This window comes from Chrysemys picta, chromosome 5, assembly GCF_011386835.1.
Source record: "Chrysemys picta bellii isolate R12L10 chromosome 5, ASM1138683v2, whole genome shotgun sequence".
In the NCBI taxonomy this organism is placed as follows: Eukaryota; Metazoa; Chordata; order Testudines; family Emydidae; genus Chrysemys; species Chrysemys picta.
In genome coordinates, this window is record NC_088795.1 from 14,339,365 (window position 1) to 14,365,379 (window position 26,015).

Below are 26,015 nucleotides of genomic sequence, written 5' to 3' on the forward strand. Positions count from 1 at the left end.
AGAATGCTTGCTGTTGACACTGGTACTCCTGCTTGGCGAGAAGAGTACGCAGAGTTGACGGGGGAGCCTGCCTGCTGCGTCTGGACCTGTGGTAAGTTCGAACTAAGGTACTTCGACTTCAGCTACGTTATTCATGTAGCTGAAGTTGCGTATCTTAGTTCGAAGTGGGGGGTTAGTGTGGACCAGGCCTAAAACACAGCATGAATGTGTTTCTAATATAGATTTTGTAATGGTTCCACAACTCTTACCTATTGCTTAACAGGTACTTTCCTTTGTCATCTAAAACTGGTACCTCTTATCCCATTGTGCTAAAGGATGGAGTTAACACTTGTAGAAGTTTAATAAGCTCAGACAATTTCCAAATGTACATACAGGCTGTGGAGTGAAAAGTAACTGTCCTCTGTACAGTGCTTAAAGGTACCTACCCAAACATTTAATCAAGGATGTTTCATATTTGCTTTTACTGGATAGTTTCTAAACTGCATATTGTATAATAGCACTGCTTTCCCCCCCCCCCCTCCCCCCATGTACTTTAGTGGGAGACTGAAAGGCCTAGCATCATGCAATAGCTACATGAAGCTAGACTCAGTACACAGTTGGAAAAGGCTTAAGGTAGCTTAAGCTTTTATTGTGATGGTGAAACTAATTTCACTTCTTTTCCATTTTATCGCCCCAGCTCCAAATGCTGAAACTCACAGGGAGGCATAGGCTGTGATATCAATGTGAAACACTACACTTTACAGGTATCTAGTGTGTACCTCATCCTTATTGTTCCAGTCCCCACATGACAAAACCAAGCATAGCCTAGTGCTCCAGCTGGGAAAGAAATTATATTACCAACATAACCACTCAGTCCTAAACAAAGTGTTTGAGATTTTGGGTGGGGGGAGAAGAGAAGAGAGGCCCTCTATTTATATGTCAGTGTTTTCTGGTTCAACTGCTCCCTTTATGAAAAAGCTCTACCCCCCCTCCTGGGTTTAAGAGCTAAGCTGAGTTCCTTCACAGATTACCTTCTGTAATAAGTGGTAGAGGCCAAAATAACCTTATACTTACAGGTGAGTAATCCACATGGTCTTCAGGAACATGGAGTTTAATAAAATAAACAGCTGCCAACCCACCAGGAGAAACAGAATCCAGCTCACTCTTAGCTGCATACAGCTGCAGTGCCAGTAAAAACAGGTAATTAAGTAGATGAATGCCCACAACCAGCAAAACTGATGAATAAGGTGCCACTTGTGTAAATGGTAATGTTCAGAACTAGCAAACAGTGCTTTTTAATGCAAGTGCCACCTTCCAGATAGTGATGCTTTTTTAACTTTACAACGCCACAAGCAGAAATGAGAAGCAACTGTGATGGAGAAAGTATTCTTTAAACAGTTTTATTTTGTGTGGAACAAGTGGGCCAGAAACTACCTTCCCCTTCCCACTTAGCTTTCAGGGCTACACGTACAAACAATATCAGAGCCAACATGCTTGAAGAATTTCCCTTAGATGTGGTATTCAACATTGTGTACAGTAATGCAGCCAGCACTGCATTTACAAGTCTTTAATACTGAGGATGACATCAGAGGACCTATGTAGGAGCTATCTTGGAGCTCAGATTGTAATTCTGACATTTAATTTTAGTTCTCTTCCTGAATCTCAGATGTACACAAATGTTACTAACTCCTCATTGCTGAAGTAAACGTAAGTTGTTAAGCCCAGTGGATTTTATGTAACTGGGAAAACTTGTTTATATATGTGACTATATCCTGCTTTTAAAAATGGAGACTTTAGAATTGCAGCATTAGTATTTAAGAAGGATAGCAGCAAATTTCCTTTTTGTGAAGATCAAAAGAAGGTATAAAGGCAACCAAGGAATCAGCTACCCTCTTGGAGCTTCTAATCACACTCAAGGGAATATAGACATGTCAGCATTGACACACGAAAATTAAGTACTATAATATCCAAATGCTCTCAGAATGGCTTACAATTACATTTTCTACTCGGACTAGCAGAAAAACAAAACCAACTCGACTAGCAGATTTTAAATCCTGTAGATTTGTACAGTATATGCATATTGAATATCCTCCCTGCACAAGCCATCAACCTCACCTTCAGATAAAAGATCTATTAGTCAAGTATCTTTTCCAGTCAAAGTGCTGTCCCTGACTCTGCACTGGTGACCCTAATTAAAAAACTGTCTTCCTGGAAAATAGAAAGTTGAACAGATGAAAGCACCCTATTTCCCACTTAGATTCCAAACACAAAGCTACCTTATTTTTTAATTCCTCCTGAGAAGTTGCTATAGTCAATTGCAGGAAAATATTCTAATATTTCCCCCTTAAAATAGTAGTTAAGAAACCATTTCACATTGATCTTGTAATGTTTTCCTCTCTATTCTCCCTACTTTCCTGAGTCCCATTCACTCCCTCCTGTTGGCTCCTATGAAAGAGGCCCCACTAGTTCCCTGCAAGCAGGTGAGGGAGTCAGACTAGATTATATACTGATCACCATCACTGGCCCAATCAAGTGGCCTGAACTCATCTACACACTTTCAATGTAGTTCTAACAGATTTAATTTGCATATAATCACCTTGAGAGAAATAAACCAGGTTTCCCTAAATATAGATTTGTACAAAAATTAATGCAACACCCCCAAATACATATAAATATACATAAGTCAGTTTTTGAACAATTTGAATACATTCTGTGGTCTTAATGGTTCAGTTAAGTTTCCAATACAAAGTAGGCCAAATAAATTAAGCCCCTCTCTTTGGGGAGGGATGCATACCAGCATTTGTAATTTTGCAGTTTTGGCATGGGGGAGGGGGGCGGACGCTGGAGCCCTCAGATAGAGAGGTACAAGTGGCTGTGTACTTCAGAAGGAAGGTGTTGTCTTTTGGTGTAGCAGAGAAGCCTTAAATACAACATCTTACTATGTCAGATTATCTTTGTATGAACCATAAAACCTATTTGAAAGTGAATTTCAGATTAGTACATTTGAGCCTCCTGCTAGCAGCCACTCCTCCTTGTGGCTAAAAAAGATCAGTTATGACTATATTTTAATAAAAAACACCACATTTGCTGCTTGAACAGCTGATTAATGTGCACGACATTAGTAGGAACTGTATGTTGGACAGAATGTACAAACATGACCCTAAATATTCTGTTTAAATAAAGACCAGGGTGTTTCCCCCGCCCCCCCCCATTTAAATATTTTGGAATCAAGATCCATCCTCTAATTATCAGGTCAAGACAAAACAGACTTATAGTCTTTAAAATGTCACAGCTACCATAAGTCACAACGAGAACCTCCCCTATAAAGTTCAGAGGTGTCTGGTTTTTACCAAAAAAACCAAACAAAAAACACACACCACAAACCCAAAGTTGTATTTAAATAATGTTTGAGTATTTTGCTATGAGAACTTTCAAGCATTCTGTGCTGAGCGAAATGGCTGCTATTCAATTCTCATATCTCACCCACTCTTCAAAAAAATAACCCCCAAATCTTTTAAATCTTTCCCCGCAACTGTTGATGTTACTCCACACAACCAAACTGGAGCCCAAGAGAGGACTGAATTGAGTAACAATGTGCCCCACACGTTTAATTCCCAGTTCTTTTGTGGGATTTTTCTCTTTGAACTGGAGCATCACAGTTCAGTAGAACTGCAAGGACAGAAGGGAAAAGGGAAAGTGGCGTTTTAAGCAGAGCCACAGATGCTGGTGAAAAATACCTTCTCGTTCTTTGTTTCGGTTATCATCTGTTTCATTCCATTTTGCCTTCAAACAAAGCACTTAAGTAAACCTTCGTACATACGTTTTTACCTCTTCTTGTAGTTGCCATGGTACATGTATTAAGGCTACTCTGACCCAAAACTCTGAACAGTTCTTCGCACAGCAGCTCACGCATGAAAGTGGGGATGTTTTCCTTAAGGAAGGCTTGGACCAGCATTTTAAATTGACAGTTGTGAGAGAATGTGAACATAATAATGTACTTTCGCTCTTTGACCTTGCAAGAGCAGAGGGAAAAGAGAGCTTCTTCTCTAGAAACTCGCCTGAACAGCTTCAGACCCGAGACCTAAGCTACAAGATTTTATAGCTGGACCAAGCCTTGACTGGTCATCACTGTCCCACATGCGGAGTCCTACAATGGGCTTGTCGAATACTGCTGTATCAGCTGTTGGTGACATGTGTTGCAAACACACTCTGGGTTAATGCTGGATGGAAGGGGCAATTCATTAGCTGAACAGGCCTCACAGAAGATTCCGCCACAGTTCTTGCAAATGTTCTAAAAAAGGGAAAGAGGAACAAAAAGTGGAAACTACTGTTAATGAGATGAGAGAGACCGCGCCAGCCAATCACAAGGGGCCCAATAACACCATGTGAAGTAACCAGGTTTTCTCACTAACATTCAGTTGGCCAAAAGACTGTACTTTGTCCCTGCAAAGGGCACCTGAAGCTTCTGTCCCTCATCTATCACTAAAAACTACCTGTTGGCCCCTCCCACAACCTTTGAGGGTTAAAAGGTTCTTTCCCAAAGGATGAGAATGTTACTTCTGCAGAGTTCCTAAACCCAGAGTAAAAATCAAACCCCAAAGAACAGGCTGGAGCAAATTTCACAAACTGTACCCAGATGTGATTTGGCAAGAGTCAATTTAAGCAATCAATACTTAAAAATTCAAATGCTAGTTAATCAGAACACACAGCTACATATGAAATCCTAGTAGCAAAAGTCTTATCCACTAGTGCTACACATGTGTATTTTTAATTTCATGCACATTAGGGCTGTCAATCACAGTTAACTCACGCGATTAACTCAATTAAAAAAATTAATCAGTTTTAATCACACTGTTAAATTTAAATTGGATGCTATTATTGTTTATTAGATTTTTAGATGTCTTCTACATTTTCAAATTAGGGCTGTCAATTAATTGCAGTTAACGCGATTAACTCAAAAAAATTGCAATTAAAAACAATCGCACTGTTAAACAATACAATACCAATTGAAATTTATTAAATATTTTTGCATGTTTTCTACGTTTTCAAATATATTGATTTCAAATTACAACACAGAATACAAAGTGTACAGTGCTCACTTTATATTTATTTTTATTACAAATATTTGCACGTAAAAGACAAAATAGTATTTTTCAATTCACCTAACACAAGTACTGTAGTGCAATCTCTTTATCAGGAAAGTTGAACTTGCAAATGTAGAATTATGTACAAAAGAATAACTGCATTCAAAAATAAAACAATGTAAAACTTTGGAGCCTACAAGTCCACTCAGTTCTACTTCAGCAAATTGCAGGAGTTAATGTTCCCACTTCTTGTTTACAAGGTCAGCTGAAAGTGAGTAGAGGCATTCGCATGGCCCTATTGTAGCCAGTGCTGCAAGATATTTACGTGCCAGATATGCTAAATATTCGTATGCCCCTTCATTCTTCGGCCACCATTCCAGAGGACATGCTTCCATGCTGATGCTCATTAAAAAAAGAATGTGTTAATAAAATTTGTGACTGAACTCCTTGGGAGAGAATTGTATGTCTCCTGTTCTGTTTTACCCACCTTCTGCCTTTTATTTCATGTCATAGCAGTCTCAGATGATGACCCAGCACATGTTCGTTTTAAGAACACTTTCACAGCAGATTTGACAAAATGCAAGGAAGGTACCAATGTGAGATTTCTAAAAATAGCTATAGCACTCAACCCAAGGTTTAAGAATCTGAAGTGCCATCCAAAATCTGAGAGGGATGAGGTATGGAGCATGTTTTCAGGAAACTTAAAAGAGCAACACTCGGATACGGAAACTACAGAACCTGAACCACGAGAAAAGAAAATCAACCTTCTGCTGAGAGGATGAAAATGAACATGCGTTGGTCCGCTCTGCTTTGGATTGTTATCGAGCAGAACCTGTCATCAGCATGGATGCATGTCCTCTGGAATGGTGGTTGAAGCATGAAGGGACATATGAAACTTTAGCGCATCTGGCACGTAAATATCTTGCAGCGCTGGCTACAAAAGTGCCATGCGAACGGCTGTTCTCACTTTCAGGTGACATTGTAAACGACGCGGGCAGCATTATCTCCTGCAAATTGTAACCAAACTTGTTTGTCTAAGCAACTGGCTGAAGTAGAACTGAGTTGACTTGTAGGTTCTAAAGTTTTACATTGTTTTATTTAATGCATTTTTTTGTATATAATTCCACATTTGTAAGTTCAACTTTCACAATAAAAGAGACTGCACTACAGTACTTGTATTAGGTGAATAGAAATATACTATTTCTTTTGGGGTTTTTTACAGCACAAATATTTGTTATCAAAAATAAAGTGAGAACTGTACACTTTGTATTCTGTGTTGTAATTGAAATCAATATATTTGAAAATGTAGAAAGCATCAAAAATATTTAAATAAATGGTATTATTAATCGTGCAATTAATCGCAATGAACTTTTTAAATTGCTTGACAGCCCTTTTTCAAATATACTGATTTCAATTACAACACAGAATACAAAAGTGTACAGTGCTCACTTTATCTTTATTTTTGATTACAAATATTTGCACTGTAAAAAAACAAAAGAAATACACCTCTACCCCGATAGAATGCGACCCGATATAACACGAATTCGGATATAACGCGGTAAAGCAGTGCTCCGAGGGGGCGGGGCTGTGCACTCCAGCGGATCAACGCGGTTTCACCTATAACACGGTAAGATTTTTTGGCTCCCGAAGACAGCGTTATATCAAGGTAGAGGTGTAATATATTTCAATTCACCTAATACAAATACTGTAGTGCAGCCTCTTTATTGTGAAAGTTGAACTTACAAATGTAGAATTGTGTACAAAAAAATACATTAAAAAATAAAACAATGTAAAACTTTAGAACCTACAAGTCAACTCAGTTCTACTTCAGCCAATCGCTTAGACAAACAAGTTTGGTTACAATCTGCAGAGATAATGCTGCCCACTTTGTTTACAATGTCACCTGAAAGTGAGAACAGGTGTTCGCGTGGCACTGTTGTAGCCGGTGTTGCAAAGTTTACATGCCAGATGCGCTAAACATTCGTATGCCCCTTCATGCTTCGACTTGTAGACTGCTCTCTTTTGTTTAATCTTTTTTACATTATATTATTTTTGAATATAAATATTTGCAAAGTGAGCACTCTATACTTTGTATTCTGTGTTATAATTGAAGTCAACAGATTTGAAAATGTAAAAAAACATCAAAAAATATTTATAATAAATGTAAATTGGTATTCTAGTATTAACAGTGCCATTAAAACTGATTAATCGTGATTAATTTTTTTTAATAGTTTGACAGCCCTAATATACCCATATATGGGGATGTATAGATGTATGTGCATAAGTTATATTGACATATATCTACAACCCAACACTACTCTCATATTTGGGGATTTATAAAAAGCCGGTATAAGACGTGCTGGAATTTGCAGTACTTTTGACTGGTGTGCTTTCTCAAGGCAAGCTGAAAAACTTCTATAGATATCACATTGGCGACTCCACACTATTAGCAGCATGTATTCAAAAATAAAAAGGACGTGGTTTACACCCAATGTTTAAGTCACGGCTTTACCTACTTGCCAACACGGGAGTTCAGGGATCTGTGTGTCTCGTGCCATAAGGGCTGGAGTCCTTGACACCCAACATTGTCAAGAAAGCAGCTCCTTGCTCAATTCCTTGAGTCAGTGACACTCAATAGTTCCAGAGGAAACACAGAACCCCTCAGTTCAGGCCTTGGCAGATACACTAAAAAGCCTTTCAAGTTCTCCCTGAACGTATCCATAATGAAAATGTGACCCAAGCGGCCTTCTAATAGTGGTAATTTTTAGAGCCATAAAGCTAGTGCTTTATATAACATGGGACAAATCTTTATGGAACACAAAAAAATGCCAATTATGCAGGAGGGATTAGGTGGGTCTCCCAGCGATGTTACCAGCTTGCCAGAGGAAGTAGGACAGCAGGGTCCTCTGTGGGTCCTGCTTTCCCTTCTCACCACACAGACAGGGGTTTTCCTATCTAGCTCTCTCAATGCTATTGGGAAGAGTTCAGTAGCTCCACGTGACAGAGGACCCGGCAGCCTTAGCAGCAGGGATGTTGGGGGACTGAGAAAGGAAAGTTAATTTAATTAGGGCTTCATTTTCTCTAAGTGAGATGAGGCCCACTGTATGGCACCATTTCTGTGATTCTGGAAAGGAGAAAGGGCCAGGGAAGAAGAGTGACCTGTTGAAAAGAGAGGAGAGAAGAAAGTGAAGATAAAGGAGAATAAAGGGGGAGGTGGCAGGAAAGAAAGTGGAAAAATTAAATAATGAAAACTATGTGTTCACATGCTCACTACTGACTTTCTCTTGCAGAAATTGGGGGGAGAGCTGATTGTGCTCCCAGGTGTGGATGGCGGGGTGGTGGTGGAGAATTAAAGGCAGTTCTTGGGGGGAGGGACGCATACCAGCATTTATCATTTTCCAGTGTCAACAGCGGGTGGCATGGAGGATCCTGAAGCCCTCTCTGTTTAACAGCTTTGTCCGAATGGGAAGGTGGACAAACATGTATATCCCGGTACCCAGGTAATTAAAGGCAAATCTACTTGTATTTATCAGCTTTTAGAAAATAAACTTAGAGGGCACACATGTGCTACTAGGCTGGCCGAGACACACAAGCCTCCCCTTAACTGAAGTTACCTTTGTTTTGGTGAGACTGCCTTCCTCTTGGCACAGCTGGCATATCTGTGATTTTCCAGGTCCAGAGGGCAGTTCCTAAATCATTAACAAACAATTGCTCAGCATTACTTTTCCTGCACCCTCCATTTCAGTATTACTGCTAGTGTCTGCTACCCTCCGCCCTCACAATGCTGCTTTCCCTTTTCTTAGCCAATGTGAGGCACAGTCCGATTGCTCAGGAAGTGGGCAACCTGCAGGAAGCATTTATTTGTGCACATATACAAACAGGACCTCAAACCATTCAGAAAACCACAAGACAAACGTCCAGAATCCATTTCACAGAGTGTAACTGACTCCCTGAACAGTGGCTTCATACTCCGAGCACTGAGTCCTGGAGTGCTCGAAACCAGAGTAAAAGGGCTAAATGCAGCAAACCAACCAGGCTGCTAGGGGAGACCGATCCTGCCCTCCTAACCTGGAGGGCACCTGTGCAGATGGGTCGGGGACACACACACTCATTGCCAAGATGTCTGAGCGCTTTACACAAATTAATGCCAAGTGTAAAGAAGCCATTCTTCTGTCTAGTCTAGTTTGCGGGTGCTCAGGCTGCAGCCGCCCTGCCCAACCTTTGCGCTGACTGTTTCTCTGCCAGGGCTGTGGGGTCTGGGAGGGTCTGGCTCACAACGCTACAATCCTTACCAGCTCCATTCTGTCGACAGTTACACATCCCAGTCGTATTTGTTTTGCTTCACTTTCTCTTGCTTTCCACTTACCCATATGCATACGGCAAACACACTTGTACTCGGTCTCTATAACTGATGCTTATCCTACAACTGAGCTACCTTGTGGCATTTATTTCACATTTTTAATTAACTTCTTTCCTATCAATTCAAACGTTTTTAGAAATCCCCCATTCCTAACATCGAAGGCTACCATTACAGGGCTGAAGTATTTGGAGTGACACATTCTAGTGTTCTATTAGCTTTAAGGCATGTTTATGATCAGAAAAGTGACTATAAAATGGCATTATCTTATTCAATATTTCTGCTCCTAGTGTGTTAACAAATCATATTTTACTTTCCCAGAAGAAAATACTTTTACAAGCATTAACCCGGCAGAATGAAAACTGCATGGATGAGTGAGCTGGCCTCAGGCATCAATGCACAAACACCATTGCCAACGGAGTTCCAATTGCAGAATCTTTAGCACTGGCAATGATGCATGAGCCAGGAAGAACACAGCCTGACATTCAGAGCCCAGAAGGAGTCTGCAAGCCTGGGAGTTGTTGCTGTGCGTGCGTTTCAAACCAAACCATCTTTCTAATTGTAAACAGGACCTGACTGACCCTGAAGTCACTGATGGAGACAGAACATGAAACTTTAATGTCATTTTCATAATCAATTTTCTGATCCTAACTGTGCTTTACCAGGCACATTATTTACATGAGGGTAGAAAGAGACTCAACTTTGATACGGAATATCTTGACAAAGCCCTGGCTGGGATGATTTAGTTGGTGTTGGTCCTGCTTTGAGCAGGTGGTTGGACTAGATGACCTCCTGAGGTCTCTTCCAACCCTAATCTTCTATGATCTTAAGGGTGCATGGATTGAAGAAGAAATTGTGAATCCATAAGACTTTTCATCATATTTGTACTTTAGTGTTTCAACATAAGCAGAAGAAATACTAACCTGCTCTTCTTGTATGACAGACTGTATCCTACAATAAAAAAAGAAAACGGTAAGTTAGCAGTATCATTTTATCCACATCTCCCAGAAGAAAATAGCTTGAGTCTCGAATCTATTCTCACTGAAGTTGTTTCTTGTTTGTTTGTTTTTAAACACACTACCACACTTTTTTTTGTTATTTCTTGAGGTTTATAAAAAGCACCTATTATGAACTCCATATGCTTGCAAAATGTAAAACCATTCATAAACACATACATATTAGGGAATACACGATTACGTACTGTGGTGTCAAAACCTATCAGCATGAATGTGGGATGGTCCCCTTACACATCAGTGGCAAAGTCGCTAATTAATTACACTTTGCAACCTGAGTGTCAGGTGCCCATCCCAAACTCATGCTAATATAACCTTTATCCACACCAACATGCATTTAATATACATTAATGATGATCTGCATAAGAAAAATATACAATACACAAATGTTTCCCTCATTTATGACACATGAAGACCCCAAAAGTTTTTTCCCCTCCCCTAAAATGTTTTCTTCTCGGCATTATTTTTATATTAGAAATATAGATCATGTCTATCTGGGAAGACTATGATGAGAACTAGTGAAATAACATCACAAGAGCCTAGAGCAAAAACAGAGAAATGAGAGGGGAAGGGATTTTTAGTTAGACTGTGTAAAATGGTTTTTGGTAATATCTCTTTAGCTTCAAGAACTAATTAACATTTTGGAGAAAAGAAGCCTTTGTTAAAGGTTCAACATCCCCACAACTTCAACTAACACGTGAAAGCTTACAATATTCTTCCTCTTAGATTCTCCCAACAAGTCCTCCTGCAAAACGATGGAAGACAGGAGTTCATATTTCTGATATAGTCCAATTAAAAATAAGCAAGGGGGGGGGGGGAAATCTTAAAACCTTCCAGGCCATTTTATATACCATAAAGCAGCTAAAAAGGGCACAAAAGCCCAATTAATAAAAAAAGATCCTTTTCAGGTCACCTGTAGTTTATAATAACCTGTCTCTCATACAGCATTTCTTTTTAAAAGTGATATTTGAAGGGATTACATAAGTGTCCTTTACTAGGCTTTGAACAAAATCCTGATTATAGACCTGGGTCCCGACTACAGAAATACAAATTTAAAATGTCTACCCGTTTGAACACAAGTCTTTACCTCATCTCCCGTTGTTGTTGTTTTAAATAATCTTCCAGATAAACAAAAACCCAGCCAAAACAACATAGTCTTATTTTCTGCTGTGATGTTCAATTCACTTTAGCACATTTAAAAAACTAAACTCTTACCTGAATGGGATTTCTACATTAGTATGTTTGTAAGTATTTTGTTTTATTATAGAAGCCATTTCTCTCTAGAACACCCCCCCCCCCAAAAAAAAAAAAAAAAAAAAAAAACCCACAACCTTTAGGGTCCAATACATCTTGTTCTTGGTCCTCCACATTATACTATACCAAAATCCAATACAAGAACAGGGCTTTTTTCCTGAAGCACTAATACCGAAGGGGCATGTCCTTGCAATTTCAGATGTGTATCTGCAGAGCTCCTACCCTGTCAAGGCCTAAAAGTAAGCCTAAGTGATAATGTTCTCCAAATGAAGAAAAAAGAATTACAGCTATATATCAGGTGGCTCAGAGGTAGCTGGGAGAGGAACAGGAATCTCTTCATCACCTCCCCCATTCCAGAGCAAGAAAGCCTGAAGCCTGGCAATAGAATCTGTTTCCCAACTCAGCGCTGTGAAGTAGGCACAGTGGAGAACCTCAAACAATGGGCACAAAGACCATTGCAAACCTTTGTTTGATAGGAGAACTGCAGAACTCGACAAGTCCCTGAGTGTGTTACACACCCCTACAAACCCCTGCCCCCACACAAAAACCACAATGGGAAAGACAATGCTGGAGTCTTTTCCAAAAGTTTGAGAAATAAACCATATTGTGAACTCCTTGTATGAGGCAGACTACAATTGAAGAATCCCGAAACAACCTCTAAAACAGGAAACTTCAAGCCCCTCCTGCATGCACCAACTCCAGAACCTCTCCTAAAATGCCAACTTCTACTACACTTAAAAGTGAATCACTGTTTCTCTCCCAGGTTACTGTGTAATTGAGAAGAGGAGATCATACCACCCTGGAACTTTAAAATCTCAAATTACAGGTGTCTTCACTTCAAACAGAAAAGTTTAAACTTCACTTAGATTTTAGCATATTTTATTATTTAGGGTTGGGTTTTTTGTTTTGTTTTTAAGTGAAAGAAAGGGTAAGCCCACAACAAAACTAAATTCTCACCAACACAGTAATTGCTACCTTTAGCTGAGAGCATAACAGACTGCTTTTCACATTGCAGAGAAGAACAGAGACAGGAGGGGGAACTGTGAAAGTGAGAAAAAGGGGAAAGGGGATATCTTTCAGTTCATACTTGTTTGGAAGAACAGCATTTCCCCCTCTTCCAGGCTCTCTCAGTCTGGCATTTTCTTCCTGGATTTTCTGCTTTCCATCCTGTCAAAAGAAAACATATTTACAAGTCTCTGAGTATTTCACTAACTGCACTCTACACATTTAGACTGAGATTTCCAAGGCCGTTTAAATGACTTAGTGAACATAAGTCCCACTGACTTTCAGTGGGATCTGTATCTAAACCACATGGGTGCTTTTGAAAATCTACCCTTTGACCTCTCACACCAGTGTGGTATACGAGCACCCATCTAAGCACACTAGCTGTTTGCCTTCCTCTTGCTGGGCAGAAAAAAACCTGAAATGTCCACCCTGGCTTCAGATTTTTGAACTGGGAAGGAGGAAGCATAACCCAGCCACCTGGACTGGTATAGCAGAAGCAGGGAGGGTAAATATTACTTTATAGATTTACCCTACAGATATCAATGAGACAAAGGCAAATCCCCAACCAAACGTAGCATTACTTTTCAACACGACTAAGAAAATAAATTGTTATCTGTATTAGTGAGGGTGGGAGCGTGTTAGAACTTTCTCAGCACGATCCATACCTATGATAGTTGCTAGAAATTTGAATCTCAGCTTGGACAGGGCATTAAACTGCCGTTAAAATGATATACCTGTATAAAAGTAAACCATCCATAGACCACGAGACACAATAAAAGGAGCAGATCTGTTACATAAATAGATACTTCTGTAAATTAAACCCATTTGTTCCCAAGACAAAGACATGCATGTCCCATTCTAGTGAGTGTTCCACAATGACACACAAATGGAGGAGGATAATCCCATGAAGAAAAGGGCACATCAGAAAAACAAAATCAAACCCTGAAGCAATGAAACATGTACAATGAGAGAAAAGAATTATTTTGCTTTGCAGCTGAATAGCTTGCTTTGGTTTGGAAAGATCAAACAGCAGCTGGTTTTGAGAGCCAGCTGCAATAATTTTTTCATTCTGACACCTTTGGTTATTGTAGTGTAACAGCTGTTTATAGACCCAATGCTTTTGACACTTAAGTTATCAAGAGGCATTGCTAACTTTTTTTTTTTTTAAAGTTATCAATGCTACTGGTTAAAAAAAAATTACTGACGAACTAAAGAAGCCCTCAATGGAGAGAGCAGTACTGCTGAAGTCTCCTGGGGAAACCCAGTGAAGATTAGCCACCTGAAAGAAGGGTGCTGCTGTGTACATGCAGAGTACAGAAATACCCTGTACTAGTTCATTGTCTTCATACTTGAGAGTTATGCTAGTGTCTCAGGAAGAGCTGCCCTTTTACTGACACTTCCCAGGAAACAGCCAAGTCTAATAACGTACAACAAGGCAGGGAGAGAGCAGATTTTCAAAGTTGTTTTAAGACAAGTTTAGTTAACATGAAAACCAATTTTTTCTTCAAGAATAGAACTTACAACTTTGAAATGCTGCTCTCTTATGCATTAAAAAGCCAGCTTCATTTCTTGAGTTCTACTCTATTTCAGACGGTCAGCATGGTAACTTCCTGCTCATGATGATGTGAAATTATTTTAAAGTGATTTACTCTTAATGAGATGTATTGATTAGAGTATCTTTTATATTGCATTTTTCTTTAGTAAATAGTGCTAACGAACACAGTCAATTTCAAGATTCTGTCAAACAGCTGGGAGGGATGGATACACTCTTATATTACAACTAAACTTGTTGCTTTTAAAAAGACCTCAGGCTGAAAAAGGAGAACAATTTCAATTTCATGGTGTGTGAATTAAATAAAAATTTACATGAATTTTTCCTATCCTGACTTCTACCCTCATACCTTTACTACCTTTACCATAACAGCAACACATATGTGCAGTGATACGAAGCTCAAGGTAAGACAGTAGCTAAAATTAAACCATATTTAAATGAGAACAGTGACAATACCATTTTTAATTGCATCTTCTGGCAGCCCTTGCCTTGGGCTACTGTGTTTTTGTTTTCTTGGATACCCTGGTGGATTGGTGACCATCTGTCTCTTTCCCGTTTCAATTCTTGTTCAAGTTGACCCCTGCAGTATAACAGAAGGGAATTGTGGATAAGTGATCTGATTTTACATCACCAATATGCACAGCTATTAAAAAGGTGACTTATGGTTTTAGCATAAGAGGGCACAAAAGAAATCTCCATTACCAGAATTTTCAGAACTCTACACCTCTGAACGAATTATCCCAACGTATGTTTAACAAGCCCACAATGCGTGAAGTTTGAATCTAAATTCTGGATCTAATCCAGTCAAGCTTAATTTTGTTTAGATGTATGAAATGTGCACCCGTTCACTAAGTCTGCAGGTCCTTACTTAAAATATACAGTCATATTTTTAACATCTACTGCCAACAACAGTACACAAACTGCCAGAGTCCAAATAGCATGAAATCAGAAGCAATATCTTCAACCAATTTCCAGGAACATCCTTAAAGATGCTTCCCTTCCTGCCTCTCACACAAAACCTTTGTCACTGGGGTGCTTTCCACCATGGCTGAACATTAAAATTAGGCTGTGTTGGAGCAATTTTGTTCTCAAGCAGAGGCTTCTCCGCTGAGAGTACCCTGCCGGCAGACCCCAAGTGTTCGAGTCTAGGGACTGTTAAACAAGAGCACATCAGCTCAAAAATGGGCAACAAAAATGATTAGGCGGCTGGAGCACATGACTTATGAGGAGAGGCTGATGGAACTGGGATTGTTTAGTCTGCAGAAGAGAAGAAAGAGGGGGGATTTGATAGCTGCTTTCAACTACCTGAAAGGGGGATCCAAAGAGGATGGATCTAGACTGGTCTCAGTGGTAGCAGATGACAGAACAAGGAGTAATGGTCTCAAGTTGCAGTGGGGGAGGTTTAAGTTGGATATCAGGAAAAACTTTTTCACTAGGAGGGTGGTGAAGCACTGAAATGGGTTACCTAGGGAGGTCACCTCTTTCCTTAGAGGTTTTTAAGGTCAGGCTTGACAAAGCCCCGGCTTGTGTGATTTAGTTGGGGATTGGTCCTGCTTTGAGCAGGGGGTTGGACCTCCTGAGGTCCCTTCCAACCCGGATATTCTATGTTTCTGTGAATGATAAATGAAGACTACAGAACACTGCAGGGAGCCCTCAGAGCAGATAGGTAATAACTCCATGAAAGTGATGGAAATCCCCTCTCTCAGGACTTTTAGAAATACACTGGGCAGAACATGAGAATATACTGTAGGGAACCACCCTGGCTCCAAAAATCAAGGTAAGTGAAGGGCAATAGGTAGCGAAATTAATCAATGTCAAGGGATTATTTTTAGAGAAAGAGGCTAATGACCACTCTCAGAAGAGACACCAGCATCCTGCCCTCCTTAAAAAAAGCAGGCCCTACTTCCATCCACAGTGCCCATACCTTTCCAATCGTTTTTACAAACCATGAGGAACACAGGTCCAGCTAGCACATAACAGCCCAAAGTTTCCAGAGCACCCCCAGGACCTCAGGGAACAGAACTGGGTGAAAATCACTTGAGACACGGATCAGTGCCCACCGATGCACTCAATACCATACAAGTCAGAGCGGTCTTACCTGTAAGATTGTATGAAAACTCATCAGAGCAAAAAACAGTTTCTTAATATGGCAATCCAGTTCAACGAAGCAGTTTACCACCAATATAGTTACCTCAAGGGCCTTGTCTACCAACAGAATTTGAACTTAACTAAATTGACTTAGAAATCAATATAAATACAGCGATAAGAGTGTCCACACAAGGTGTTGCACTGATTTAGCCGAATTAATTTCTAAACCAATTTAGTTAAATCAGTGCAACGTGTGTGTGTGTAGACCAGACCTAAAGCCCTTTTTGCATCTGATAATATTGCTAGCAGCAAAAGACACAAAGACTAGCATTTTCATCCTGTTTGATGCAGTCTAATTATACTATTGGCAAAATTTTCAAATGTGGGCACATAAAATGATGTGTTTGTGGGAACAGTTGTGTCACAAATGGGAGCTTACATATATTTGTTAATAAAAGCCCCCTCAGTCATCACACCCTACTCCCCATTGTAAACATTTTGTTTTGTATCACTTCACTTTAGCAGACACCTTAAGGCAAAAAGAAGTGTGAGGATACTCAGTAAAGGGAAAGAGGTCAAAGAAGGCAGTACGAGACAATATCTTTTATTCAATGATGATTCATAGTGACCTTGTCATGGGACAGAGAATGTATCACGTATGCAAAATGAGAGGCCATCTTCTATTTCATGCTAAAAGGGTCTGTATTTTCCTGATGTTAGTAAATTGACAACTCTGGAAGAAGAATATGATAGTTTTTCATGCTGAGTTTTCTGTCCTGGACTTTCAGATCTTTTTTTGGTTCTCACCAAAACTAAGGCTGTTTGTGGATTAAAAAAATACAGGTTTATTTATTAGGTTGGTGCCCAAGGATATTTATTGTTTCAGTCTCCTAAAAGAGTAGATTTACTTACTAGTGAAAAAGAGGAAACTGTAGATGATATAATAGCGGTAGCATTCCTGATTATGAATAATCACATTGTTTGCTGTCTAGTCTCTCTAAGGTTTATAATCTATAATACAAATGACATGATTAGAGCAGAACTGCATACTGCCAGCCTCTCTTCATGAACTTTTAACTGCCTGGAGAACATTTTTATATTTAATTTCCACCCATGGTGTTCCACGGACTGTTTTTGTAACAAGATTTTTCTTCTTTTAGTGTTCGATGGTGCACTGGACTTGTACTATTCTTGTCATTTTTCCTGATTACGTATTTTGTAATTTTCTGTAAAAGTGATAAGTTTTTTTTAAAATGCAGTTGCAACTCAGATGTCCACATTTGAAAATTTGGTCCACAACATATCAAAGCACTTCCCCATTCTAAGGTTACTCTGCTTGTGTCTAGGATAAACACACTCCCCCATTTACTCTGGGTTTTCCCAGACATTTCCGACCTGGCAGAGAAAGCACACCCAATAAATACATTAGAAAACCGTCTCTTCACCGCTGCTTGGTGAGCTGTTCCACTTCCATCTGAAGACTGTTGATCTTGTCACCAAATTCCTGCTTGAAGAGCCGGTTGTCCCCCTCAGCAGACTGACGTTCTCTCTCTGCCTGTCGCAATCTGGATTTGAGCCACATGAACTTGTGATAAAAAACAAAAGCCATGGTGGGGAGGAAGACTGAATTCAAACAAAAATAAACCCAAAAAAGGAAAACAAGTTGTATGGTAAAACAATGGGAAGGATGAAAATATTCTAAAGAAAGACAAAATGTAGGTGAACCAGGCAGAAGAAACTCTGATTTTCAATGTTTTTTATTCTATTACTACAGTTTACAGCTATTAGATGATAAACATAAAACATTTTATCCATATTCAAAGCAAACCTCAAGTACACAGAATTTTAGTCAAATTTTATTTTAATGTACGTTACATTTCAGCTTTACACATGTAACTGGAACTTGCAACATAGGTTATCTACTATATTTAGAATTAGTGCATTTTCCTGGTCTCTTCCACAACTATCACATCAGATTAAGCACACAGGCATTTACACCACAGCAACCTATACTCTGGATCAAATATTAGACACGTTGCCAGATACTTAAGTCTTCAATCCTACTATAGCATTGCTGTGATAGGAGAAAGTTTATTGTCCACAAGAAGAATTTGGCAGGGGGTTGTAACAATCCGAACTAGCCATTTGGATACCCTGATGAAAGCTTTTATTCTGCAGATCATTCAAATGAGTTTAGAATAAAAGGTCACAAGGTTAATTTTGTGTTTTCAAACATGTGACTCAATAGCCAGCCTCAAATACTTAGTAGCTGTTTACCAGGGAGTCTTATAAAGTCTGCCATTGTGCAGTCATCAGTTTTACAAGCTAACGGGTGATACCCACCTGTGTACTGGAGGGCAAGATTGAGCCTCACAGATTTTTAAGTGTGTCCAGTGCGAATTAATAGTTTTTCCAGCTGCATGAGAGTCATATAAGTCTCCCACTATGTGTCAAGGAGTCCTATTCTACAGGACCGAGTGGGAAATTTACACGAGACAGAATTTTTGCAAGCAATTCACAAGGACAAAAAACTATTAAACACAGAAAAAAACCCAAACTTGATTTCTTGAAGCAAAGTATTTATAGAATTATTTACACCCTAAAGCCTGTATGGGACCAGCCTGGTGACCTCTTGCGACCATAGGGAAGAGGACACTAACTTACAATATTCCAATCTACAATTTTAAAAAATTTGAAGTGAGATGTTAAGCTTATGATTAATTTTTCCTAGTCAGAACCATTTCTAAGCTTTAGTTCGTCTTTCATTATTTTGCCAGAACTCTCAGCAAATTCCCTATTCGTATCAAGCAACAGAAACTTAGAAGCAAATGTAACAAGGGTAACAGTGAAAGGCAGCTATTTTGTTTTATTTGTTATAGGCTAGCTACTCTGAGACAAGGACTGGCCAGCAAAAAAACTACTACTTGTTCCAATCCTTCCTCTCTCTCATTTTTTTTAACCCCAACGTATAAAGAGCAGAATTTATTTGTAAAATGTGTAACTATTCCTTTTCTAGGAAGAGGAGAGACCAACAAAACAACTGTCTCGCCTCAGCTTCCTTCAGTTAGGAAGAACTGCAGTATGTTTCTAGAGGGAATTATGGCAGAGGTAGAAGGCAATGAAAAGATCAGGAGGTTCTACTGTAACATTACTCTAAGACATCTAGTTACTAATTTTGTCTTCATGAAGTTTAAAGGAATCTATGGTTGATTTACCTCCCCACCCCAAGTCACTAAGGCAAAATTGTTGCAAGTAGTCTTGGTTAATGAGGACTGGATCTTCATGGTGACAAGATATTAAGATGTAATGCCCATTTGTCCTTGTTTTGGGGTTAAACCCAAAGAACAAAAGTGAAAGGGTAATGGTTGGGAATACGCACATAACTACTTTCAACTACTTCCAGGGACACATTTTCTTTGTCTACTTCATAACTGGGTAACAGAGAAAACTAATTTGGCTTCCCCAGAACTGGCCAATCGGCTATTGGCACAGAACCACACATCTAATACCCATTCATGTTGAAGACTTGTGCTGTATACAGTACGTATGAAAGGTATGTACAGAGCCACAAATCTCTCATTCCTTAAGCTTTCCTTGTGTATTTATTGGCCAACGCCTCTGTAGCTTAACAACGTTTATATGGCAAATTAGGGAGCTTCTACCAAATTTTCTCTCTGAAAAAAAGCCCAAAGATTTTAAAAATTCAGCAAATTCCAAATCAACTTTAAATGACAATTAACATTTTAACAGTTGCTTTTAACTATTCTTAAGGTTTTTCCCCTCATAACTAAGTTTCGATGTCAGAGTTGTGAGGTGACCAGTTGCAAAAATGCCTAATGGTGCTTATGGATCAGTTTGTTTGCTGCACTATTTAAGGCTTTTGCCTGTTTCACCAAATCCTTTTCACTATATGAAAAATGTCAGAATGATGATGTGGGGGGAAAATGGAAAAAAAATCAGTAAGAGAAAAGTTCAAATCAGTTAACTGAACAGATATTGTAGTACATTCAATATAATGTCTGAATAAATTATGAAGGGTAAACATTTCTCAAAGAGCCACTCAAAAGACTACAGAAACACCAACTCAGAAGAATTTGATGAAAGTTACACACACTACAATAATCATCCTTTTACTGAATAAGGTAATAATTGTAATAACTATTCCCCTTACTTCTGTCTTTATTATTTCTAAGTGAAACAGCATTTATCTTTAGGAAATGCACCTCTCATGCTCGCCAGTATCATTTAGGATCATAACATGGGGATGGATGCATAGGTGGAGACACTTTGGAGTAAATAAATACAGTTCCATTTGAAGTCAATTCACACCAGCTGAACCTTCTGTGAAAGCAACTATAAGAGGCTCAGCTCCAAAGATGTTAAAGAAAAAGGAATGCAATCCCCTGAGATCCTCCTCTGGGAGTGAATGGTTTTACGTCTGACCTCAGAGTCCATCCCAATTATGTGAGAGTTGGTAGTCGGTTGTCAGCACCGGTAGTCGGTTGTCAGCACTGTCTCACTAGGATAGGTGTTTGAGAAGGTCTCCTCATGGCACTAATGGATATTGTTCCCATCCGCCACCTCTGCTAGCTCCTAGTGCCAGAAATAGTCCTCTACAGTCCCACCCCCCAAGTTAGTTTCACTGTGCTTTCTTGCACTTCAGACCTCCCAGAAACAAACATGGGTCTCAGTTTTCACGGAGATGGAAATTCCAGTTTTAATATAGGATAGTTTTAAAAACAGAACTAGAGTCTTATGTAACAATAAGCATATTTCAGCTCTGACTGTTCTAATCCTTGTCCTTCATGCCCACACTACTGTATTGCCATCCCTACCATCTTGTGTCTAATATGGACTGTATGCTTCTGTGAGTCATCCATTTGTACAGTGTTAGTGGTGCTGTACAGCTCTATTTAAATTAACAATAGGCAATTAATTACCCAGTGTTACATCTTCACATTCAACAATGCTGACAAGGATTCCAATAATTAGCTTTTATATATGTATGCTCTGTTTGTGTGTATAAAACAAGCATCTACAATAATTGATATTTTAGCAGGATGTTCTCATTTATGGAGGATTTTCCTGAGCGCACAAAAGAATGTCCTAGCTACCAGTCTATCATGGAATTACTGCTATAGGGCCAAGTCCTGCTCTCTCTACTCATCTGAATAGTTCCACTTACTTCCATGGGACTGTTCAGGTGAGTAAGAGCAGTAGGATTTGACCCACTGTTGTAATGCCCAGTTCCGCTCCCATGCTATTCAATGGGAATTTTGCCACAGACTTCAACGAAAGCAGGCCTAGGCCATTGAATGCAACTCAGATAATATTAACGTTTCAAAAAAATATCTATAAAGGACTCTTAGAAATAGCGCTTAGCGTGTCTGGGATATTTGTTTAGCTCTGTGTAACAAGTTTATCTAAAAAATATGCATTTTTAGCACCTGCAAAAGTATACCACATACCACAGGGAGACATTTATATTTTGCAATAAACAAGTTTCATTTTTACCTTTGTTCAAGCTGTTTAATAGTAGCAGCCATCTGATTTGTCTTCTCCTCCAAACGGCTGTTTAATTCACTCCTCTGTTTCACTCCCAGGTCTGAACTCTGGAAAGGAAAGTTACCTAATGACTTCAGTAAGCAGTGATAAATATGAAATAAACTACACTGGAAAATGAAATGGAATTGGTGATACTAAAACAGGTAAGAAGGAGTGATCCAAAGGGCAAAGATCGGAAGCGAAGATTAATAGTGGGGACAAGCATTTCCCCATGTCCTGGTAAGTGAGTAAGTAAATAAAGAATTTTATTTTATATATAAAGTATCCTATCTGAACCCATGGCATAGATTGATGTAGCATCAACTGATGTAGTATCAATACTACACCATCAATTGTGTGGCACAAGAGTGCCAGTTGCCTGAACTGTCAACTGTCTGGCAGCAAAATCTATTTATGGTTTTGAAATTAAGTTGAATACTTATTTCTCTGGGCATTAGCTGTCTGGTTTTGTCTGAGTAGTCTGTTCTAGTAGATTTCAGTGACCAGTGGAACTATATACATTAAAATAATAGATTTTACTAGACAGATGCTATCATGGTTTTGTTTTTATAAATACGTTGTGTTTACAGTGATATGTTTACTTTTAGGTTTGGTCGTTAGAGCTTTTCTTTAGAACGGACTTTGCTTATGCTGCAGGCGGTCCTCTAGAAGCAGAAGTTATAAGGACTATGATTTTGAAACCCTGTCTCTGTCCATGGTAACCCATACAAATGATTTCATTTTATCATTATATACCATAGCAAATGATACCTCGTGTGTTACAGTAGAGAACACAAAAGAAAACCTCATATAAGCTGTGACTGAGGACAGCCCAAGTCTAAATTGGCAAATGAAATTAGGAAGTAAAACCACAGGCTACGGATTCTGAAAATGTTGCTGCGTTATCCTAGTTTCTACAGTTACTTAAAACTTGTGCTGCAGTCTAGAGAAAGGAGATTATACACTGTTATACACAGTTATTTGCACTAATAAAAGTGAAATGCAGCAGAAAGGGAGCTTGCTCACACACCATCTCCCATAAGTATTGGGAAAAGATCCATCTCCTTAGTTTCTAGCATGTTAAGACGGGAACAGAAGTGGAACTACTGAACACTGACCAGCTATGCAAGCTGCTCCAAAAACAGTATCAGGTGATTGGGAGCAAGCTGCTGAGACATCCTTACCCAACAACTCTCAAAACAGCCATGTATTAGGGGAAAATTACTGTCTTACTTTCAACAGATAAGTGTTTAGATATCATGGGATGCTTTTTCCTCACAAGTCCCTGCATCTGGTGAGCATTTTTTATTTTAAAAAGGTATGAGCCAGCCTTGTAGTGCTGGCAAACCACATGACTACATGAAGGATCCAAGAACAGACTCTGACTTTCTACAGACTCTGCTGCTTCTGGACCAAGTCACGTTCAGCTTTCCTCAGTTAGAAAGGTTCGCCTCAACGCAGGCTGAGGGTTGAAGGAATCAAATGGAATCCATAGTGAGATTAGGAGATGGGGAAGGATAGGGCAGGGAGGAAAAGAAAAGGTATACAAGTGACCCTCTTCTTCCCTCACGAATGACTTTCTGATAAGAAAAAAAAGTAGTCTAGTTGGTTCCTACATGCCATAGCTACAAAGGGACCATTTCATTTCATTGGCTTCCTTCCCTACCTGCAGCTTGAAGGAGAGTTCATGCTTTAGTGCCCTGAGATCATCTAGTTGCTGCCTGAGTGCCACTAGTGCATCCTGCTTCTCACAAACATCTTTTTCCAGCATCTTCATGGCCAGCTCCATCTCCTGTCTCATTCCAATCTGCACCTCTAGTTCTTTTTCTACATCCTGAAACACACACATTATGTTTTATAACAAGTCTTCTGACTAGAATACGACTGAACTAATGTGTGATAATCCACCCTGCCCTCCACCCCATCAACACATACTATTAATCATGTTGCACTACAAACATCTTATGGCCACTATAAATAGAATTTAGAAACTAAATAAAGGAAAACAGATGCCATAACAGCCAAGTATTATAGCTATATATATGGCTTCACTGGCAACCAATCAGAAAACTCTATTTGGGCCAAATTTATATTTTTAATTCGTGAAATGTTTGTAGACCTCTTATTTCACAAGAATACCCCGTTCAACCATTTTCCCCACCCTTATCCCATTGTGCTGTATAACAAAAGTTGACAGGTGTCCATGTTGTAGGCTCAAGTATATCATTTGAATTTCTTAAATACAAAAATAGAAGCTCAATGCATGTTTTGTGTGATGTTGAGCCAAATCTGGTAAGTATTCTGCTGTGAAGCAGGAAAATTACTTTTGGTAGATTGTTTTAAAACAAAATGAAGTTATTAGGCAAGGTTATGAATGGTTATTAAGCAAGGTATTTTGGAATACTATCACCCTTACTTGCATCTTGGACCATAACACATACCCTTTGCAAAAGGTTAATTGTTAGACAATGAATGACTATATAAAACATAATACTTTACCGAATTCTGAGTTTAGACCAAGCTTACCAGCCGTAGCTGAGTCTCCTCCTTTAACTGTTTCCGTGCTTCACTCAGTGCAAGTCCATCTGCAGTTCTGTCTTGCTTAGTTACCTAGAGTTAACAAAGAGAACAAATCAGATGGCAAACTATCAGAATCCTCATATTTGTTGATTTGCTTCTGCTGTTTTCAAACATCGATAGTCTTCATTGAGTTAATACAGAAGTAACATACTTGTGACATTACTATTTCCCTTCACCAACATGCGTTATTTAATGCAATTATGTATAATCAGTCTAGCCATCTGCAGGATGTATACAATAGGATTTTAAGTATGAACAATTTATAAAATCTGATGAAATGTCTTTATAATTTCAAAAAGTAGAAAGATTCTGCAGTGGATACCAACATCTTTTATCTGGTTAAGTAAAATCTTTGAAACAGTTCTATGGAGTTCCCCTTGACTGTAGAACAAAAGATGGACTTGAGTAATGAGAGTGCCAATGGCACAAGTAAGTGTGATTCCCACTTAAAAAAAAAAAAAAAGAAGAAGATTCATGACACACACACACTGACCTTACGATTACTTTCCAAGAGGTAAGAACTTTCTTCTTTAACTCGTTCCATCTCTTCTTGCAGTGTTATAATCCTGTTGTTTGCAACTGCAAGCTGTAAACAGAACCAGAGAATTGTAACTTAGACGCTGATGTTTCACTTGGCTGAATGGACAGCTATTTACACTACTTGGATACCAATGTGCTCAGGCATTTTAGCTAAGGCAGTGATGGGTGCGATATGAGAATCTTAACAGAAGAAAGATCTTCACTGGCCTACTTGGGGGAGTGGTTCTTTGTCCTACTCCATGTTGGAACTCCTGGGAGAAAGACATCCATGACCAATAGATTACTTATTTTAATACAGAAGCAAACCAAAGTAACTTGGAAAAGCTTTCCCAGAGCGAATTACTTTGTAAATCATAACTTATGTAACCTCCTCCACTCAACAAAAGCTCAATGACATTGCAAGATGTTGGTTGAGTGGTTTCATTATATGACAAAACTGGGAAAAAAGGATCCTGACAAGACCATGGTTCTTTTGTACAGTTCATGCAAAATGCATTAATTGATATGACATGCAACACAATTAATTAGGTATGTGCCGCAAATAGTTTTGGTGGGCAGAGTTGTTACAATGTTAGTTATTACTTTAACCAATATGGAGACTCCACTGAATGACCAGAAAATAAATTGTTTATCAACAAATACTTTGATAAGTACTGCAATTAATTTGGTCGGAGACACGAATAAGTTTGATTAGCACAGCATATGAATTTTGCAGGCTTTAAACAAAAGGCCATTTATTACATTATAACTAAAAACAGCAGCATAATCAGGCTGCCACTTAAAGTACTCAATTTTTAATTGCACAATAAGAACATAAGAAAGGCCATACCGAGTCAGACCAAAGGTCCATCTAGCCCAGTATCCTGTCTACCAACAGTGGCCAATGCCAGGTGCCCCAGAGGGAGTGAACCTAACAGGCAATGATGAAGTGATCTCTCTCCTGCCATCCATCTCCACCCTCTGACAGACAGAGGCTAGGGACACCATTCCTTACCCCTCCTGGCTAATAGCCATTAATG

The 26,015-nt window shown here is 39.1% G+C and overlaps 1 protein-coding gene across 11 annotated transcripts in view; it reads right to left on the minus strand.

The window, feature by feature from the left end:
* Positions 1-1,363: 1,363 nt before the first annotated feature.
* RUFY3 (RUN and FYVE domain containing 3) overlaps positions 1,364-26,015 on the minus strand; it is an 82,421-nt gene continuing 57,769 nt past the window's right edge. For 4 of the 11 annotated variants that reach the window (XM_065595956.1, XM_005304114.5, XM_005304112.5 and 1 more), the window contains 10 exons: positions 24,950-25,042; positions 24,403-24,486; positions 23,543-23,710; positions 21,847-21,944; positions 17,778-17,897; positions 14,701-14,824; positions 12,775-12,854; positions 10,344-10,371; positions 8,678-8,752; positions 1,364-4,270 (listed from right to left, as the gene is read on the minus strand). In XM_065595956.1, the coding sequence (XP_065452028.1) occupies positions 4,127-4,270; positions 8,678-8,752; positions 10,344-10,371; positions 12,775-12,854; positions 14,701-14,824; positions 17,778-17,897; positions 21,847-21,944; positions 23,543-23,710; positions 24,403-24,486; positions 24,950-25,042 (1,014 nt within the window). In that variant the 3' untranslated portion in view covers positions 1,364-4,126. Of the gene's footprint in view, positions 4,271-8,677; positions 8,753-10,121; positions 10,246-10,343; positions 10,372-12,774; positions 12,855-14,700; positions 14,825-17,777; positions 17,918-18,073; positions 20,239-21,846; positions 21,945-23,542; positions 23,711-24,402; positions 24,487-24,949; positions 25,043-26,015 lie in introns of those variants that run through there. The other 7 variants (XM_065595960.1, XM_065595961.1, XM_005304117.5 and 4 more) reach the window with 4 other exon arrangements.